At 44.2% G+C, this 22125-nt stretch overlaps 1 protein-coding gene across 2 annotated transcripts in view; it reads left to right on the forward strand.

Moving 5' to 3' along the window:
* EXOC4 (exocyst complex component 4) overlaps positions 1–22125 on the forward strand; it is a 411272-nt gene that overhangs the window by 277336 nt on the left and 111811 nt on the right. For both annotated transcript variants that reach the window (XM_065856603.2, XM_071803542.1), the window contains exon 11: positions 14763–14982. In XM_065856603.2, coding sequence (XP_065712675.1) covers positions 14763–14982 — 220 coding nt within the window. The remainder of the gene's footprint in view (positions 1–14762; positions 14983–22125) is intronic.

Below are 22125 nucleotides of genomic sequence, written 5' to 3' on the forward strand. Positions count from 1 at the left end.
GCGTACTCTCGTCTCATAATTTCCACGTGACCGAGTATGGTTAAAACCCAACCCAGCTCAGTAGCATCTCAGGTCAATTTTGTGTCCTACATGAAAATCAGGATGGATCCCGTTCTGTTTTCTGTAAGTTACCTGCATGCGTGTTAAGAAAATATTATCTATTTGCATAATCTCATCCCTTAATGGACGAATATCGGGAGCTGAATTAGCTATGGTAACCGAAATCTCCTCAGTGGTCCCTGTGGGTCAGATGGACGACTACCAGAGGTTCTAGCGCATCTTTTTACTGGAGGTTCATATATTATTTCTCTCCCTGGGGCTCTCAGACCAGCGTCCTTCCCCACTTCTCAATCCTCTTTGCAGAACAACAAGTATTCATTACAACAGGCTGATAAGCAACAGTCTTCAAAGGAGGATTCGTATTTAGTTATTCGTTGCTCCTAATTTTGACATGGCCCCAGGCTTATCGGGTTTGTCCTCAGAAGAGGGAAAGAAAAGGCAGAGATGGGCTTACTGCAGAGTTTAGTTACTCCCTAGTCAGTGAGGAACTGAAACATTTAGAAAATACGATGATTTACTTAATGACTGTGGCTTTTTCCTCAAACCAGGACCATAAAATTGTGGTTGAATATTTTCCTAATGTATTGAGGAACTTTTTGGGGTTGTTTGGGTATATGTTATGTTCTCACTTCTAGGCCTGTTGCTCACGGACGTGCTGTTCCCAGGTGTTCAGCAACATCTGCTCTTTGCTTCTGTTTCCTTAGAAAATTCCCCTCTTTTACTTGCACTCATATTCTATGGGTTGTGAGTCGACTTTCATTCACCACTGGTGAATTTGGCTCTTCCTGAAACACAGAGCAGCTTCCTTAATTAACCCAATGTTGGCCCGTCCACGTTCTGAAGCTGGGCAATAAGGTAGATGGAAATGATCTCGAATCTACGTTCTTCTCCTCCATCTGATGTGTTTCAGGACCGTGTCTTTGACACCATTGGGTACAGGGCTAAAAGGTGGAAAGGAGGTTCAAGTGATGAACTTGTTGTTGACCGGGATTAGAGATACTTAACGCTCCGCCACGGATTTCTGGGGTAACGGTGTCTTATTTCTGACTGTAAAATGGAAGAGGTCTAGAGGTGTGAAGAGAGCAGCGATATCCATGAAACTGCATTTCCCAAATGCTTGCAAGGACACAGGGCTGTGGGATGTGACCATCCTACAACTGGTGGTTGAACTGGACCTCCTGGCCCTTTCTCCGCATTTATTAAAAGGAAAACCAACTGCCGCAGAGAGGACAAGCTGGAATCGCTCATCAGCCCTTCACTGTAGATGCCTAAGGTAGGTGTCCATGGCAGGACAGCTAAACTTGGCCCTACATCCTCCTGGAGGCAGCGGCTCCATCAAGCCCCAATACTCTGGGACATCCCCAGATGGACCCTGGAGTTACCATCTCTTAGATGGGTGTTTTCATTTGACTCAATGTGGTTTTTTGGAGTAACCCATGATTTAACTGACTTGTCCTACCCCCATCCACATACTGGCGACTAATCAGTCACTCGGATGCTAATGAAAGATCGCACCATCTGTCTGCTTATTTAATGGAGTGTCCGCGTGCGGCAAATAGGAAGTAATTGGATTGACAGACACAGAGCCAGTAATTAGAGCGTTTTGTATCAGATTGGGAAAAGCAGAGGAGCGGAGAGGTGTAGCAAAGTTAATCCCATCGTGTCTGCTGTTGTAAGCTCACCAAATTCAGCCCTTAGAAACCGCTGGATGGAGTCGTTCCTCCCTGCCGTCTGCTCCAAAGCCACCCTTGCATTTGTGTTACAAACCGTTAGAATGCGATCTAATATTAAAAAAAATCAGTTTGCATGAAGATGGTGCCCATTTATAAAGCTGTCACCACAGCTACTCTATTAATAGAGCCATTTTAAAGATTTATAGTCAGCATATGTTACTTTTTACAGGGGCCAGATTGAGAGCTGTGGGGTTTGAGCATGAAGAATGTGCCGCCAGATCAGATTTTAAAATAATATGAATAATAAGGTAATTTTTACGAAGCCGTTGTGCTGAGTGGAGAGTGTGAAGTTGGGGAGGGGTTATCATTACATTTCAGTGGTGGTCAACAAACCGAATGTGATACGGCATTAAAGGAAATATGATTTAATAATTCAAAAAGCCAAAGTTAGTGAACTCCATATTTCAGATCACTTGGTGTAATAGGATGAGATTATATGATGGTTTCGTTAACATCTTTATAGATGGGTGATGCTGAAGTGTTGTATATGCATTTAATGGAGCCCTACAATATTTCTATGCAATAGGCAGGAATTAATTTAGAATTGACTGTCAAGATCGTTTAAAATTATAATGCTTTTTAAGTGTGACAGCATGTATTTTCTACCTTGCCCAATACCGACCCCATTGGTAGTAGTGAAATTGTGTTACGTGTAGCATCATGGAAAGTAAAGCATTACCTTTACTTTTATAGTAATTTGGAAAGAGAAGAAGCGATGGGATCCTGCAGGTTTGACTTCATCTCATGGTCAGAGCTGGGCAGAAAGTGCCTCTAAACGTACACGTGCCCTGGGTTCACGTCAAATAAATACATCGCCCAACTTCTAGAGAGAGAGAGATTGATTGACCAGGCTTAGTACATTTATCTTCCGGCTTCTGCGGGATTGGATTTAAATTACAAGTGGATCGACAGTGGGTAATTTAGTTCGGTGGTCATTTTGGATTATCGTCTCCATCATGAAGCAATCTTGTAACTTGGAGGCAACTGGCAGGTTTTGCTCAATGTCGGGCCAGTTTGGGGCTAGAAGCTCTTTACATTTTACTCTTTCCTGCATGTGCACAATCAGGGTTTGTTGGCATTTTAATGCTACCATACCCTTCTGCAGTATTGAGGATCTCTTGCTTTGCAAACATTAATTGCTTGTTGCGATAATAGGGAAACCGAGTCTCTTTATACTCAAACAACCCCAAAAAGTTCCTCAATAAATTAGGGAAATATTTGACCACACGTTTTCTGCCTCCACGTTCACATTATAAAGAACCTGTACTTTGCTGAAAAGGATTAAAAGGAGGTTCACAGCATATAGAGAATAAAACTACTTTATATTTGTTCTCAAAACGAACTCGAAGCCCTCATACCGTAGTTGGGAGTCTGTAGGGGGCGAAAACCCATCTCTTAACAAATACGCTGCGGGGGGTCTTTAGGATCTGAACAAAGCTCTGGTTGTTCAGATTTGATCTAAAAGACCCTGGCGAAGATGTGGATCAAAGTGAATTTGTCTGCCATAGGGGGATGGAAGAGCAACACCAAGGGATGGCTCTTGCCAGGAGCCACGAACCATACGTTGCTGTTACATCCCATACTGCGCTATAGGCACTGAAGCCGCCGTCCTCCACTTTACACCGAGGTGCTCTCAGGGAGAAGGTGTGAATCTGTCTTACAGATCTCTTTGATGAGATGTATGACTTGTAGAATAAATAAATTGCTCCAAAGCCTTGGATCCCTCTGGTATTTTTGTGGGCTTGGAGCTCAGAAGGAAATGAAGATGCCAAACAATGACTGCATTTTGGCGGTAGAAGACAGGCAAGTTTTCTCTTTATTGTTAGTAAGCATTGCATTCTCATGCTTGTTACATGCTTCTAATGCTTAAAATGTGCTCTTTGGGGTGTGTTTTGGGTTGATGCTGAGAGTCAAGTCAGAATTCCACTGTGTCCCTGCCATGTTTTCACCCATCATCAGGGTTCTTGCCTGCTGTTTGTTGCGAATAACCAAAATGTGAAGCAACCATTCTGCCTCAGTAATAAAAAGTGATGCGGTGAGAAGCGAACAAGGGTGATATTACTAATGACTTTTTAAGCCCTGTCGCAGAGAGGCAGCTTGAGTGGAAAAAGGGGATGGGAAGGGGATCCAGGAGCATCAGCATCAGGAACAGGATGAGGTGAGGAAAGGACCAAAAGTGAATCCTGTACCTGGATGTACATGTGCAACAACCAAATGATGATGACTTAGTACCTACCGGTCGTGTGTTCCTGGCCCTTTCTGATGTCAGGTAAACCACGGATCACACGTAAAGGTCCAGGTTACAACAGGGATAGGGACACGTTCAGCCACTTACTGCAGCTCGGCTGATAAGCCATAACTCAACCTTGGAGATCACCTCTCCACACCACACAGAGATGCCACCTTGGTCTGAAGTGAACCAGTTGTATCATAGAATTGTTTTGGTTGGAAAAGACCCTCAAGATCATGGAGTCCAACCATTAATCCACCCCTGGCACTGCCCCATGTCCTGAGAACCTCGTGTCCATCTGTCCAACCCTCCAGGGATGGTGACTCCAGCACTGCCCTGGGCAGCCTGTTCCAATGCCCCACAGCCCTTTGGGGAAGAAATTGTTCCCCACATCCAACCTCAACCTCCCCTGGCGCAACTTGAGGCCGTTTCCTCTGCTCCTGGCGCTTGTTCCTGGGGAGAAGAGACCAACCCCCTCCATGCTCCAACCTCCTTTTGCATAGTTGTAGAAATCCCCAAACCTCCACCAGCAATTGCAGCCACAGCTCCAGCTCGTGTTGCCTTCCCCGTAGCACTCGTGATTTGTATTTCGGGTGCGTCCTCATTAACAGAAGGAGCTGCTGTGATTCACGCTTGAGTTACTCTTCTTTTTTTGTGCCTTCAAAGAGAAGCAGCTGCACCACATCTGCTCGCAGAGGGAGCTGCTCCCGAGTCTTCCAGACGTATAAATGCTATATGCAGATTTGCGGCACTGGTAATTGCTCCGTTTCATCTGCAGAAAGGGAAATAACATCTTTGCACGAGTGGTGTCTAGAGATGGAAGAGGAATAAAGTTAGATCTCATAGGCCAGTGGATTGCTTTTTAACTGTGTAGGCTAATGCCTTTACAAATTTACAACAAGGCTCAAAACCTACCTGTTTTCTCTTTCTTAAGTAACGTGGCTGCCTTCCAATGGTCTGTACAGTAGATTTTCCCATGTTTTGCCCAGGACTGTGATGTGATGCTTTTCATAGCCTTCATTTCACAGTAACAACTCCAAGTTATGCTGCTTTGTTCCTTTGAAACCCAGTTTCTCCGGGAGGGTCACAAAACTTCAGGTTGTTCCTCTCTCAGATTTATCATTTTTGGTTATTAGCTGAGGTTTGGCAGCTGATTCCTCAAGCTCGTTCGTGCCCTCGAAGAGATGAAACGACAGAGACCACGAGATGTGACCATCATTCCAACCACCTCCCCAGAAACCTTCCATTGCCTTGGGCTTGGTGATGTTTGCGATGCGTTAATTACCCTGTGCCAGCTTCATCAAGGAAGTAATTACTCCTGTAGATGAGATTTACCTCTGACAAGATGAAAATGAAAAGCGAGGATGAGGTTTTGCAGCTGTACTTCCACATCACCTCTACTCGGCTGGGTTGGAGTAGAAGGATTCATGCCCACGCAGTTGGGTATTTATGAAGATTTGGCTGCAACAGCAACACCAAAAGCAAATTAAACCAGTTTTAAGTCCACGAGGAAGGGAATGGAAATGTGGGATGCTGTTCAAATTACACAGCTGGAAAGGTTATAATTAGAATGGTAGAATTTGCCTCCAAGGTTTGACCTCCTCAAGAAAAATCCATCGCGGTTCTGCTGACGTTGCTCATGGTTCCAGCCCGATGAGAAGCGTCTGAGCTGTAGGGTATGAGATACGCATTTCGATACATTATGAAGCTTTAGATCTAATTAGTTCTGGCTCTTCATCTTGTCAGCCAAATCCCAGCCGATATTCCCCTCTGGAGACATCAGTTGCACCAAGTCAGAAAGTCGTGTAGGTGATAGGTGAGCATTAAGTAGCCAATATTTTTAGCATGAGATGATAGCTAAATTATAATTGAATTTGTTTCTGAGTGTGTGTGGCATTTGTAGCAGCTCGGAGGCAACAAAATCCTTAGTTTTTCTTTATACCTGCCTGGAAAGGAGGTATTTCTTACCTCAGTCTCATGGATGAGCAGCTAGAAATAATCTTTAAAGCTTGTATTTTTTAGCTACTGTTAAAAAAAAGAAGTTGTGGACTATTTCATTTCCAGCACTAAAGGTGTCAGCTCAGTGGGGACACGCTCGGGAGCCTTTACATTAACCAAAAGCTTTAGCAGGTAGTGGAGCTTTCTTTGCTCGAGGATTTCTGTGTGTATAGGGGAGGGACTGAAGTGATGGGGACTGACGGTGTAATCAGCCCCTTTGCCCCAAACAGCCCATCAAACTCACCTTGGTGGTGCACTTAAAACTTAATATTTTACTGAAAAATGCCCCAAATTGGGTGCTTTCTGTTAACAGTAATCATTTGCCATAGTTGTTACCTTCCTGGATCTTTTCTATGCTATATAACATTTCAAAATAACAGAAAATTTATGCTATTTGTCTCATATTTGCTGCATGTTTTTTTCTGGGTTTATTAAGATTTTAAATGCACTTTGTGTAGCTGAATCTCCATTGAGTGTCCCAGAGCTGTTTGCACTATTTTAATGATGATTATAATTTTAATCACATTTTGGGTGACCTAGAGAAGAGCTTAAAACTTTAGTCGTGCTGTTGTCCCCGCATACAGCTCCCTTTGTACTTCCTTCATACGGAACCAGCTCTGTTATCTTGCATGTAGCCTTAGTATTTATCAGCAGTGTGTTCCTCAGTGAAATATCTAGAATAGGATAGGATAGGATAGGATAGGATAGGATAGGATAGGATAGGATAGGATAGGATAGAATAGAATAGAATAGAATAGAATAGAATAGAATAGAATAGAATAGAATAGAATAGAATAGAATAGAATAGAATAGAATAGAATAGAATAGAATAGAATAGAATAGAATCGAATCGAATAGAATCGAATCGAATCGAATCGAATCCGGATTAGAATCGAATCCTGATTAGAATAGAATCCTGATTAGGATAGAATCCCGATTAGGATAGAATCCTGATTAGGATAGGATAGGATAGGATAGGATAGGATAGGATAGGATAGGATAGGACAGCACAGCACAGCATAGAATAGAATAGAATAGAATAGAATAGAATAGAATAGAATAGAATAGAATAGAATAGAATAGAATAGAATAGAATAGAATCCTGTTAAGCTGATAAGGTAGCAAAATAATGATCTATGGTGCAAAACAGTGTGTTTTCTATTACTTTAGTACCTATTTGATTGATCGTCAGTACCAATCAATCTTTGGTCTATGTGCTGCAGTGATTTTTTTTTTAATTTGATTTCATTTGTTGTATTTGGTGTGTGTGTAATGGTTAATACTTTTTGGTATGGGAGCATCAGTAGGTCTCACTACGGCAGGGAGAGAGGATGGATGAGACTGTGGGATGGTTGAGCAGTAGGTTTTATTCCAACTAGATTGTTAAGTGAGCTGAATATACTGAAATAATTGCTCAAGAGCAGCAATACCGGTTTGGTTGCACAGAGTTACTGAAATTGCCTCTTTGCTGGGCAGCGTTATCGCAAGGGTGGTGAATTATGGATCAGAGCTGTATCTTCTTGGTTATCAAAGAGCTTGGCAGGAGAACATCATCTTGCTCTCCCTTCTGAGCCCGCACCTTGAATCCTGGGGACAGTTTTGGGCCCCTCAGGCCAAGAAAGCCCTTGAGGTGCTGGAGTGAGTGGAGAGAAGGGAACGGAGCTGGGGAAGGGGCTGGAGAAGGAGGTTGAGGTTGGATCTGGGGAACAGTTTCTTCCCCAAAGGGCTGTGGGGCATTGGAACAGGCTGCCCAGGGCAGTGCTGGAGTCACCATTCCTGGAGGGTTGAACAGATGGAGATGAGGTTCTCAGGGACATGGGGTAGAGATCCACTTGGCAGTGTTGGGTTATGGTTGGACTCAATGATCTTGAGAATCTTTTCCAACCAAAGCAATCCTATGACTCTGTTGACCCTCTCCCAAAACAACCACTGTTGGTTTGGGCTTTCTGAATGGGGAATGAACAATCGGGGATCTTCCAGGTTTCTCTCTTAGTTTGAACGTGTCTTCAAACCTTCAAGAACCTCTAGTCTTGGATATTTTAGCTCTAATTCCATCTAATGGCACTTTCCGTTCTGTCAGTAATCAGTATCCAGTTCAAGGAATTTCTGATATTTGCTCAGTATTTCTGTATATTGTGTAAGCTCAGCAAAACCTTCTTTCCAGGTATTTGGGTGTTTTATGACTGAGATAGAGGGAAAAGAACAGTTTAGGATCATACAAAAAACAAACCAAGCTGAAATGTAAATTTGGGCTGAATGTCTGTAACAATTTTCTTAATAAGCTTTCGGAATATTTCAATTTTTTGCTGTCAATTTGTTTTTTTGAGGAGGGAAATTTCAGACAGTATTATCATCATCATTAAAACAGGAGTGGTTAATGCTCTGCGCTTCCAATGACATGTCTTCAGCTCCTTTTAATGATCTTTTTGAAGACGTATGGTAACAAGAAGGCAGAAGGAAGCTTAGGGAAGGTGAGAACTGTAGCTTTCTAAATCAATCATATATTCTTTTTACATTTTATGTTCTTCATTGCATACTTTACGCCTAGCTAAGACGGTCCTCATAGCCAATTAAGTTGTGAATTAGAATGAATTAAATTTTATGAAATGGTTTGCTTTTTTTTCCTATTTTTTAAATCCAAATGACTGTCATTTTTAAAAAGAGACTTCATGTTACTGACGGTGCTTTTCTGTCTAAGGGGAATGCTTCATTGCAGCCGCACATCACCTCCAATGCTTTCACAGGAGGAGAAAACAAGTGAAAAAATGTGCATCATTTTGAAAATGCAGGTTCTGAATTCAGGATAAGATGCAGATGTGTATATTTTATTTTGTTTCCATTTGATCTCTTCAAGAAGTCCATCCTGGCCAGACGTCTCATCAAATTATCCTTCAGAGCAGTGACTTCCCCACGAGCCTTTTTAGGATTTTGGGTCATTCCCAATGATATTTCACAGAATCCCAGAATGTGAGAGATTGGAAGGGCCCTGTAAAGCTCATCCAGTGCAATCCCCCCATGGAGCAGGAACACCCAGCTGAGGTTCCACAGGAAGGGGTCCAGGCGGGTTTGAATGTCTGCAGAGAAGGAGACTCCACAACCTCCCTGGGCAGCCTGGGCCAGGCTCTGACACCCTCACCGGGAAGAAGTTTCTTCTCATATTGAAGTGGAACCTCTTGTGTTCCAGTTTGCACCCATTGCCCCCTTGTCCTATCATTGGTTGTCACCTAGAAGAGCCTGGCTCCATCCTCCTGACACTCCCCCTTTCTATATCTGTAAACATGAATGAGGTCCCCCCTCAGTCTCCTCCAGCTCCAGAACCCCAGCTCCCTCAGCCTTTCCTCACACGGGAGATGCTCCACTCCCTTCAGCATCTTTGTTGCCCTGCGCTGGACTCTCTGCAGCAGTTCCCTGTCCTTCTGGAGCTGAGGGGCCACAACTGTACACAATATTCCAGGTGTGGTCTCCCCAGGGCAGAGCAGAGGGGCAGGAGAACCTCTCTGACCTACTGACCACCCCCTTCTAACCCACCCCAGGTACCATTGGCCTTCCTGGCCACAAGGGCCCAGTGCTGGCTCATGCTCACCCTACTGTCCCCAGGACCCCCAGGTCCCTTTCCCCTACACTGCTCTCTAATAGGTCATTCCCCAACTTACAATTTACAGTGATTCTTATCCAAAATCTGGTTACACATCTCATTCTGCATTTTTTTATTCAGAGAAAGCGTTTTTTTGCATTTTGCCGGTCTGCCGTACGCAGTGATTATGTTAAATAAATGTAATTTTGCAGCGCCGGGGGAATTTTCTATGCACGTGAGTCATTCTCTCACACATAGAGAATCCACCTCACGGCGTGTAAACCTTGGTAGTTTTCCCTTCAGCTTTTGTGTGGCGATGAGAGGTGGTTTGAAATGCGGTCGTTGTTGGCGTTTCAGAAACTCTACTGAATTACACCTGAACGGTTCTTTTTCCAGTAGAATAATCAGGGCAAATTGGAAGGGAATCGAAGCTGTTCCTCCAAGGCCCTTCTTTGCATCCCCATCTTGCAGTGACCTATATCTCAAATTTCACTGTTTGGAGAGTAAAAAGAAAATAGGAGGGTATAAAAGGGCTCCGTGACACAGCCTTTCACCATTGCAATGGGTTTTCATTGAGGTTTTCTTGGTCATTTGGATTTATGTGTGTGCAGATATGTCTAAAACCCATTTAAAGAATCACAACCAGACCTTCCCTGGTGCTCTGCGTTATTCAAACGCCAAGAAGATTTCTCCACTTCGATTTTCACGCGTTTTCTATGAGTGTGTCATTGCCTAAAATGTGATTTCTTACCGTGTTCACACACAACCATAAATGTTCATCTCTGGGATAGCCATGGGTCAGATTGCTTTTTGGACATCTTAATAGTTACATGGATAGTTTGAATGGCTAAAATTGGAGCATTTGGGAAAGTACTCATGGAATTCTTTTTTAGATGCTGTTGAATGTTTTTTCTTTATAAAGACTGAATTATGTTTGAATAAGTATTTGAAATTTGGATAAACAAATAGCACAGTATGTGATTGTCAATGCATGTTTCTGCCAAGCACAAAATAGAAAATACCTGTGAGGTCTTTAATGCCACTCGATACTTCTTATTTCTAAAACTTCATTCTCAGTTCCTTGTCATTTGGCTCGTCTTTCATTGCCAACCGAGGCTAAATATTGTTTTAGAAAAACGTGTCTGAAATGCTTGTTCTTTCTGAGAATGAGGAGAAGAAACACATCGTACATGTTGGCAAATTCTCGTGACCTTTTCTTTGGCTGGGAATTTGCATCTCCGCATTTCGCAGTGAGAAGAGCTGTTGTGTGAAGGGTGCGCCTTTTGCCATTCCCCTGAAAATACCCCAAAATTTGCATTACTTTTACATCTTGGAAGAAATGAAACCCTCAGACTCTCTTAAGAGGCTTCCGGTCGGTAGAAGTTGAAGTTCCTGGTGGGCACAATTCTGCCCGTAGCGATCCAGGACCAAGCCAAGGACAAGAACGTTGCAAAGGTGCCAAGGACTCCACTCATGGTGGTTTTGGGGCTTCCATACCTGTAGGGTTCCATCCGCCTGGAGGAGGACGCTTCCTGATATAAGCGCCAAGAAGAGAGGAGAAATGTAAAACAAATGAGATTGGGAGCCAAGGAGGAGCAGAGAACCAGTGGCCGAATTCCCACAAACAGGAACCATAAGAAGAAAGGAGAAGGCAGGAAGAAGGAATCTTGGAAGCAGTGCTGACAGCCCCTTTGTGGCAGAAGCATCTCACTTGGTGTCACAGTGACTCAGGCAGGTGACAATTGGCTGCTGGTGCATGTTACTCCAGTCACGCTGCAGGGAGTTGCAAAGTCCCAGAGCTGTGACATTTGCTGTGCGAGCGCCGACCATCCTGTTCTGAGGACAAGACAAGGATCTGCTGATGAGAGCAATAGTGTGTCAACATGTAATTAAAAATGGTACTGCAACGTCTTACAAAGCAAGCCCAACCAAGGTGACACAAGTGACTCCAATTCTTGCTTTTCCAAACTTGTCAGTGTTTGACTTACGTAGAACCATAGAAACATTTTGATTGGAAAAGACTCTCAAGATCATTGAGTCCAACCATTAACCCAACACTGTCACTGCCCCATGTCCTGAGAACCTCATCTCCGTCATTCAACCCTCCAGGGATGGTGACTCCAGCACTGCCCTGGGCAGCCTGTTCCAATGCCCCACAGCCCTTTGGGGAAGAAATTGTTCCCACATCCAACCTCAACCTCCCCTGGCGCAACTTGAGGCCGTTTCCTCTGCTCCTGGTGCTTGTTCCTGGGGAGCAGAGCCCGACCCCCCTGGCTCCAAGCTCCTTTCAGGCAGTTCAGAGATCAGAAGGTCTCCCCTCAGCTCCTGTTCTCCAGCTGAACCCCCCAGCTCCCTCAACCGCTCCATCACATTTGTGCTTCAGCCCCTTAGATTAATCTGAATAATCCTCCCGATACAAAACACGTAGGGTGCATCACTGTTGCAACGTAATGTGCTTGAAGGATTCTTGGTGCAAATCTGCTGTACCTCTTTATCTGAAATCTGGTGATGCTTGGGCACCTTGGTCATCTGCTCCGTGGGGTTTTCCTCTTGGTGGGTGAAGGTTGGAGCTGCACAGTGGCTGCCTCAAGTGCTCCTTTTGCAGAGCAGATGTGGGACTTATTGGTGAAGATACAGTGAGGGGGTCCTTGAACCACAGCAGATCACAGAAAACTGGATCCCAGTTGTCATTTTAGGCTGCACTAAGCAGTAATGTATTATACCATTGTAATATCAAATTTCTGAACTCTTAGGGCTGTTCCCTGCTCAAAGAGATGCTCTGACATCCATCCTACACTTTTCTTCACTTCTTTTTCCTTTGGTAGAGATCTTTTGATTAAATGAACACTTCAGAAATGGTCGGTTTTCCGTTACCATTATCATTTAATCAAGCTATCCGTGAACATTCAAACTTGAGGTCTCTTATCCATATCCTCTAGTCCTCCATAACTTGCACAGTTTCATTCTTAATAACTTTTTCCTGCTTAAATCTGCTTTCCTAAGCTCTTGACCATTTGTTCTTCATCACAAGTGTTGCTGAGCACTCCTAATGACTCTTGCAGAGTCCTTGCTCTGTGCAGCTTTCTCGTAATCCATGATTACTTTATGGTTTGTATCAAGTAAAATTGCGGTATATTTTTCATCCTTACCAGTATTAATTGAACCACTGTTGTCTTGTCTACGCCAAGAAATTAAAGCCTATTAGAACACGTCAACCACCAGGAATCCATTCTCTAATCAAGGTTTGCTGGAGATTAAGATGTTGGTCTTTCAGAGGGATCTGAAATGACGATTAATACCAGGTAATGGGAATCAAAACTCCTTGATTACACCTTTCGCCAGCGCTGACCTTTCCTACGACCTCACACAAGTAATTTAGTCGCTGGTATAGGAACCACTTAGAAACTCCATCAAGCTATTGTGGGATAAGCAGTTGCCGTAGGTCAGCACATCTGAGCCTTAATAGTTAATGTGGCCGTTCTCCCTCTAAAAGTTTCCTTCCATTTCTGTTGGTTTAGCCATTTTTAAGCATGTGCTGGATTTTATTAAGAGTTTAAAAGTTGTTCCCCTCGCTTCACTGAAAGTTGCTTGTTTCAAAGCTGCTGTGCCTCTCCTTTCCCACCTGGAAGAAGTATTATGGTATTTCATTGCACGGTGCAGGTCTTTTAAGAGTTAATTCACTTTTTTTCAGGGAGTTCTATCTGTCACAAGCGCTGTGTAAATAAACTTAGCAAGAAAGAGTGGAGAACAGTACAGATTTATTGGCAGACATGAGAAGAGACAGTAAGTTAGTTTAATAAGGTCCCATCAACCTTGACAACGTTCCCTTAAGGACGTCAGTGGTTGTCACTCCAAGCTGGTGACATTAGGTCTATGATTTCAGAGCTAAGCGTGGTCGTGATCTCTCTGCTCTCTTCCCACATGACTCTTCTGTTTCTTTGTTTGATAAAACCGATTCATGGTATCGATCCATGAAAGCCAGGGAATAAAACTGCCGTCCCTTGCATTTCTCACCATGCAGCGTCTCTCTTTGGAGACATCATCTGCAAATTTAACCGTGAATAGGTCTCCCTGTGGAAGCAATAACTGGATCAGCCCAAATGTATCACTCTAGACTGATGGAGTCAACATCACGGAGGCTTTAGGGAGCAAATTGTTGAGATTGAATGAAATCGTGCTGCCAAAATTGACAGGAGCTGCTCAGTCAGTTATCTGAAAGGGGCTGAAAATTACGGACACTTAAACAAACCTCATTGAAGTGTTTTGGCAAATGTTTAGTGGTGAGCACCTCTGATAGACACTGACCATGCTGGAGCTGGTAGAGGTGCCTCAATTGGAAAAACCAAAGCCTTTTCTAGTGAAGAAGAGGTGGGTTTCGGGGTGCACAGGATGCATTGGGGGATCCAAGGTCAAACATTTGCTTCTGCTGCCACTGTGTGAAATTTCTCCCTTTGGACAGCATGGCTCAATCCATTCTGACTCCTGATGCTCAATTCCTAATCATTTTGATACATCCCATTTTGAAAGCAAGAGTCATTTCTAGAAGAAACTCCTATGTGTTGAACAGATGGCATCGCTGAGCTAAAGATACTTTGCAGGAGGAGATGGCAAATGTTTTGTGTTAAAACATTCCCTGAATGGGCATGCTGTTCTGCGTACGCAGGAATGGGATCCCAGCATGAGACAATAACACATAATAAAAATATAGTATAATGCAGACATACATAATGCAGTATGATATCAGCATCATGCATATGCATTGCTTTTTTTCAGTTATATCTCTAGACTTTCAGCTGAAATATCTTTCTGTTCAATTTGGGGATGGGGAGCTCACCTGTGGGAATCGAGCGGCCAACATCAAAATGAAGTTTGTCTTTTCAAAGGCATTTCTGCCATCCTGGATATTTTTCATGGGGGTTTTATTTTTAAAAAGACACCTTTCCAGCATGTCTTAAATAGAGCGGTCAGTGATTTTTGGACCAATAAACACAAATTGTTCCCAAGTTGTGGGTTTTCACCAGGTCCCATTTTGTCTGCCCTTCAGCCACTGAGTCTTCTTCTCACCAGCTGTTGGCATTTTATATTTGGGTTTTTGAATGCTACCTTACAGAGCTTTTCTACTCGTCGTGGTTTCACTACATTGCATCCTTCCCTTCCTGTTTTCCAGATTTATCCAGGAGATCGAGCACGCCATGGAGCTTGGCCCAACCAAGCAGTGTCCGCTCCGCGAGTTCCTCACCATGTACATCAAGAACATCTTCCTCAATCAGGTCCTGGCTGAGATCAATAAAGAGATCGAAGGCGTTACGAAGGCATCTGACCCCCTGAAGATATTGGCTAATGCAGATACCATGAAGATCCTCGGTGTGCAGCGGCCTCTTCTGCAGGTAGGAGCTGAGTGAAGTGCAGGGTGTCACTCGTTGTCCATGTCTAACCGTGACCTGGCTGTACATCCACTGAGGAAAGACATGGACCTGTTTGAGCGGGTCCAGAGGAGGCCATGGAGATGATCTGAGGCTGGAACAGCTCTGCTGGGAGGACAGGCTGAGAGAGTTGGGGTGTTCAGCTGGAGAACAGAAGCTCTGGGGAGATCTTAGAGCAGCCTCCAGTACTGAAAGGCGACCTGCAGGAGAGACGGGAAGGAGATTTTACAAAGGTGTCTAGTGATAGGACAAGGAGTAATGGCTTGAAGCTGAAAGATATTTAGATTAGATATTAAGAAGAAATGCTTTACTGTGAGGGTGGTGAGACACCGGCACAGGCTGTCCAGAGAAGCTGTGGATGCCCCATCCTAGAAGTGTTCAAGGCCGGGTTGGACGGGGCTCTGAGCAACCTGGTCTGGTGGAAAGGGTCCCTGGTTGGAAATCAATGATCCCTTCCAACCCAAACCATTCTATGATCTGTGACCAAATATTTGTCTCAACATTTAGTGTGTAACTGTGATCTATTCCCGTGTCACTGCTGATGTAGTCTTTCCTCTGCCAGTCTCTGTATGCAGGTTGGTAGGTGTACATACATTAAGGGCTCTTACGTTTTGCTTGTGCAACAGGAGGGCAATGAAACACTGGCCCAATTTGCCCAGAGAGGTGGTGGATGCCCCATCCCTGGAGACATCCCAGGCCAGGCTGGATGGGGCTCTGAGCAACCTGAGCTGGTGAAGATGTCCCTGCTCATGGCAGGGGTGGCACTGGGGGAGCTTTGAATGTCCCTTTCAACCTAGACTATTACAGAATCACACACTGGCTGGGTTGGAAGGGACCTCTGGAGATCACCCAGTCCAACGCACCTGCTAACGCAGGATCACCAGAGCAGATCACACAGGAAGGTGTCCAGGTGGGTTTGAATGTCTCAGAGAAGGAGACTCCACACCCTCTCTGGGCAGCCTGGGCCAGGCTCTGGCACCTCAAAGGAAAGAAGTTTCTCCTCATGTTCAGATGGACCCTCCTGTGCTTCAGTCTGTGCCCGTTGCCCCTCATCCTGTCGCTGGGCACCACTGAACAGAGTCTGGTCCATCCTCTGACACCCACTCTGGAGATATTTATAACCATTGATGAGATCCCCTCTCAGCTTCTCTTCTCCAGCTCAACAGCCCCAGCTGTTCCTCATCAGAAAGATGCTCCAGACCCTTCATCCTCTTCACAGCTCTCCTCTGGACTCCCACCTGTAATTCCTTGTCCTTCTTAAACTATGTAGTTAATTCTATTATTCTATATGTCTCTTGTTAAATATATCAAGCCACCGGCAATCTTCACTTCTTGCTGGGCACGTGCCATTATTAAAGCACCTTGTAACCACTGCTTTCTTAAACCCCTCCCATAGAAGTTCATTTTCAAGATTTTCAATGTGTGCCACCCTTAGAAGTTCTGGGGACACTTGGAGTATTTGGGACTAAATACACATACCAAACTACCAGGAGGAGCAGAGATGAGGTTCACTACCACCCAAGTGTGGCGTGTTTGTGATTGATGTGCTGCTATATTGCTTCTCCAGCCAGATCAGAGAGATTTGGCTTTGTAGTTAGAGCACTTACATGAGAGGTCGCTTTTGAAACAGCTTTTTCAAGCTCTAATGTAGAGTAGTAATAATAACAACAAGCACAGTTCTCATCCCAACTACCTGAGTAACAGGACTGTATGGAAGGCCCCCAAAAATTCTGAATTATACGCGTTGCATGGGACTGAAAGGAATGAACTGACTGCCGGCTCTGACTCTTGCTGTGATTTGGGTCAAGCCCTTTTAATCCTTTTAAATTATTCCCTCTTATCTGTAAAATCGGCTCCTCAGGGGTGAATAATATTTGCAAAGCTCTTAGGAAGTAGCACGCATCTCCCCAGGTTTATACAGCTGCTTTCTGTCTAAGTTTATAACTGTAAAACATGTATATTATAATGCTGTATAATAATAATAATAATAACTATCATTATTTGGGGGGAAAATCACTAGAATTTTTGCATGTATTAATGGTCACTAACGCTATTCCTGTTCTGGGTGCCATGGCTATGGGGTGGTTATTTCAGAGGCAAAGTGAAATTAGATCCCAGCAGAGAGTTTTCACAGAATCACAGAATGGAGTGGGTTGGAAAAGACCTCAGAGCTCATCCAGTCCAACCCTTGGTCCAACTCCAGTCCACTGACCAGATCATGGCACTAAGTGCCATGGCCAATCTCAGTTTCAAAACCTCCAGGGCCGGTGAGTCCAGCACCTCCCTGGGCAGCCATTCCAATGCTGACCACTCTCTCTGCACAGAATTGCTTTCTAATCTCCAGCCTCAATTTCCCCTGGCAGAGTTGAAGCCCATGCCCCCTTGTCCTATTGCTGACTGCCTGGTAGAAGAGCCCAATCCCCCCTGGCTAGAACTGCCCTTCAGGTCGTTCTAGAGAGTGCTGAGCTCACCTCTAAGCCTCCTCTGCTCCAGACTGAACAAGCCCAGCTCCCTCAGCCTCTCCCCATAGGGCTTGTGTTCAAGTCTTGTTGCTCTTCTCTGGACCCGCTCCAGCACTTCAATCTCTTTCCTGAGCTGAGGGGCCCAGAACTGAACACAATACTCCAGGTGTGGCCTCCCCAATGCAGAGTACAGGGGAAGGATCACTGCCCTTGTCCTGCTGACCACACTGGTTTGGATACAGGACAGGATACCACTGGCCTTCTTGGCCACACTGTTGGCTCCTGTTGAGCTTCCTGTCCATTAGTCCCCCCAGGTCCCTTTCTGCCTGACTGCTCTCCAGCCACTCTGTGCCAGCCTGGAGCACTGCAGGGGGTTGTTGTGGCCAAAGCGCAGGACCCGGCACTTGGCCTTGTTGAACTTCATCCCATTGGAATCAGCCCATTTTTCCAGTCTATCCAGATCCCTCTGCAGAGCCCTCCTGCCTTCCAGCAGCTCCACACTCCCTCCCAATTTGGTGTCATCAGCAAATTTGCTGATGATGGTCTTTCTCTTCTTTCGTTTTCTGTCACGAGAATTAAGCTCAGTGAGAACCCAAACTCAACCTGCACGGGCATCCGACCTTATCGAGAGCTGAAAATACTTTATGGTAACATTAACACACAAACTTTGGAGCAGGACCCTGGAGGTTGTTAACCCTACAGATTTCTTTGAGATTCTTAGTGCAATGATGTATTTTTGTGGGTTGCGGCTTCATTTGTAGCCATGAAAATGTGTTCTGTATTATCAATATATTTTCTTACAGTTCATTTGGGGTTGAAGACTCTCGGCCAGTTCCTGTAATTTGTTTCTCATGATGGATGGAAATAATTTTGAACTGGAATTATTCTTGGTCAAAATGTACCTGGTCAGAAGGTCTGCCTGTTCCCAACATTATAGACGGGTCATTTTGTGAAAGAGAAGACAAATTGCTGCCTCTTTGAACCAAGTGATCCAAATAGCTCCCTAAAATAATTTTATTGATTTTACATTAAAAGAAATTGACAGTGCTGGAGCCTGAAATTTTTGCCCTCATCACCTTGTGGGTATGATGAAAATATGATGTATAGTGGGAATGAGCCTTTTGCTCTCCCAGCGACGTCGTTCATGGTTCAACCATCCCACTCTTTGCTATCCCCAAGATCTTTCTGAAGCTCCTGCGATAGGAGCCGGCGCTGTGATTTGAACAGTTTGATCAGCCCCCCCCGCCCAGGCTGATAACGGCTGCTTTTTGATAACTATCAGCACGTGTTTGAACTGAAGTAGCTTGTAGATAAGAGGTTTTCGGGCATCCTGTGCCGTCGCGTCCTCACAGGTGAATCATCTGTTTCTGTAAAGATTATGCTTTGAAAGAAAATAGTAGCTGCCCTTTGTAAATGTTGCATTTGAGGAGGAGGAGGATGGTCTTGTTCGCCGTTCTTGTATCCTTAAATGTAAAATACTATAAATCCCTTTCGTCCTAAAGCTGACTGAATAACCATGAAACTAATTTATCTCAAAATTATTCCGCATTCAACCTCATGCTGTAAGTGTTGAAATCAATACTAAATTAGGCTACGAGCAGCTCGACAGCTTCTAATACAGCCTGCTCTTGTATGGCTGCCCCGGGAGGTGGTGGACTCGCCGTCCCTGGAGGTTTTTAAACTGAGATTGGACACGGCACTTAGTGCCATGATCTGGTCAATGGACTAGAGATGGACCAAGGGTTGGACTCGATGATCTCTGAGGTCTTTTCCAACCCAGTCGATTCTGTGATTCATGTCAAGGTGATAAATCTTGGTGGTCACTGCTAATACTGACCTTAAAAACATGTTTCTCTGTCTCCATCCAACAAAAACAAAAGGTGCAAGTGGCTTTGATCTGAACATGCAGCTTTTTGCAGGATAATGACTTGCTGGAGCTAATTACCCCACTGCTTATCCCAGGCATGAAGTCACTCGCTTATGTCTTCCAAGGAGACATCACTGGTAGCTTGAACATCTTTTCTTCCTGTCAAATGTAGATTGGATATTAGGAAAGAATTCTTCCCCAAAGGGTTGTGGGGCATTGGAACAGGCTGCCCAGGGCAGTGCTGGAGGCACCATCCCTGGAGGGATTGAACAGATGGAGATGAGGTTCTCAGGGACATGGGACAGTGCCAAGGATGGGTTATGGTTGGACTCGATGCTCCTGAGAGTCTCTTCCAGCTGAAATGATTCCATGATTCTAAATTACTGCTTATTCAGAAGGATGATCACAGTGAGTGGTGTTTAAATGACTCACCAGTAGCAATGGGTGCCTACTTTGGTAGCGAGTGGATGTTACTATTTATTAGCGTAAACTAATTAGTTGTCTTTTCAGGTTGGCTTCCAGTGATCAAAATCCATTAAGGAGCAGACATGGCTGATCAGTTGGGTCTTTCCCATTCAGGGACTTCTGAGGCAGCACCTGTTGTTCTGATCCTTGTATTTCAATTTTATATAGCGTCTAAAACACTGTAAAGTGTTTTGCAGATGTTTTCATCTCTTGCGTGGTATATCTCTGTCCATCATGGTATATCTCTGTCCATCATGGTATATCTCTGTCCATTGTGGTATATCTCTGTCCATCATGGTATATCTCTGTCCATCATGGTATATCTCTGTCCATCGTGGTATATCTCTGTCCATCATGGTATATCTCTGTCCATCATGGTATATTTCTGTCCATTGTACATCCAAAAAGTCAAGAGGTTAAGACCCACCAACTGCATCCGTGGCAGAATTTCCAGCTGAATCCTCTTTTTCAGTTTGAAATAAGAGTCAAAAGTATCCCTCTGTTAGACTCTGACTCTTTCTATTGCTTTCAATATTTCTTTAGACAATTTTTCCTCTAGGGGGAACATTTAATGTGGTTTCTGCCTTTTGTGGGAGCTTTTACAAGGCTCTCATGTAAGTCATCTGCAGATGCGTTAAGTTCTCCACTGGGGCTGATCGCGGAGCTCTATGTTATATAAAAGCAATCGCTAGCTTAAGGCAAACTGTTACGGCAGTGCTTCAATTTATTTTAAAAATCAAGTTTAACTTGCACATTCAGTAAAACCCAGGTAGAGGACGGATTTAAGTTGCATATGGACATACTGAAGCAGCCTCGCAGGCAAAATTATCTTCTTCCTCTCCGGATCTGGAAAAGCAAAGTCAGGTTTTACAAACCATCCCACGCATGTGACTCATGTTTCACCTGAAGGAAAAAGTCATGCATTTGAGGTCTCTGTAGCGCATTAATCGCTGCGGTCACTGGGTATCTGTTCCATAGGTGGGTACAATCTCATTCGTTCAGCACTGAATCCGGGTTAATATTCCCCATCTCTCATGACGTGAGGCTCAACACCAAGCTGGTCTTGGCCATGTGGTTTGTATGTCGAACATGTGAGAACTTCTCTCCTAGCTAAACTTTTTGAGAGCTGGTAAAATCACCTGGAACGTGCTCTGATAGAAATTAGCACCACAGAGAAATGGAAAAGCCCAGGTCTTGATAGAGAGCAGTAAGAGTTGGGGACAAAATTACTTGACCACGGTCCTGCCTGAGACCACCAACTTGTTTTGTTCACCTCATATGACAGCAGTTTTCGGCCTATACCAACCCAGATTGGATTTGACCTTCATCACTGATGAGTTGCCACGATGTCCAGATCTTCAATAACCATATTTTTTAGTATTTACATACCGAGTATCATAGGATTGCAGTTACGTTAATTCCAAAGGACCTCTGGGAGTTGGTCTCATCTGCTTGAACCTCTGGACCAGAACCAACGTGTGGCCAAGACCACAGGTCAGTTGTGGCGTCATCTCAGTGAATCTTCAAAAATTCCAGAGATGAAGCCGTTCTGCACCGGTGTCCTGTTGGAAAGCTTTTTCCCAGCCCCAGCTTTTGGCTGCTGTCCCTTATTATGTCACATGTACGATGTATAAGAGACCAGGAGGCTTCGTTTAAGTCACTTATTATTTTTACTTGTGCAAATTTGAAGCCTACATGTGGTGCAGCTCTTACATCCATGTAAACGCCATTAGGTGTGAAGCACAATAACTAATCTGAGGACCATATTATGGCTTTCACACTTCTCCCTATGGTTGTATCTTGTTATGGGTGACCTCTGGTTTAAATTATTCTGGTGTTATTAAAATATACCTCCCCTTTTTGTGCTGCTAGGGTCAGTCTAGCCACAATGGAAGTGTGTATGGAGGGGTCGTGTCAGTAAGTCTAACCAAAGATGTTATGGGCAAAACAGACCTGTTAATAAAAAGACATCACCCAGTTTTGTACCTCTTAGCAATTACATTGCGCTTTTGATTAGTAAATCTTGAATGTTTTTTTCAATAATTTAGATTAAGGCATTTAGACGAGGTTCTTAGGGATGTGGTTTAGTGCTAGAGTTAGGTCATGGTTGGACTCGGTGATCCTGAGGGTCTCTTCCAACTGAAATGATTCTGATTCTGGTTAATTGGTTAAATTATCTATTCAAAGACGGCCTTTCTAACATGGCTTTTTCTCTCAGTCTGTGCCTTTGTAGTGCATCAACCAACATTGTTCCTAGGATCCAAGAGCTAATAATTCAGCTTGAATTCATACCGTTAGTTTTGCTCGCTCGGG

Source organism: Patagioenas fasciata, chromosome 1 (assembly GCF_037038585.1).
Source record: "Patagioenas fasciata isolate bPatFas1 chromosome 1, bPatFas1.hap1, whole genome shotgun sequence".
Taxonomy (NCBI): Eukaryota; Metazoa; Chordata; class Aves; order Columbiformes; family Columbidae; genus Patagioenas; species Patagioenas fasciata.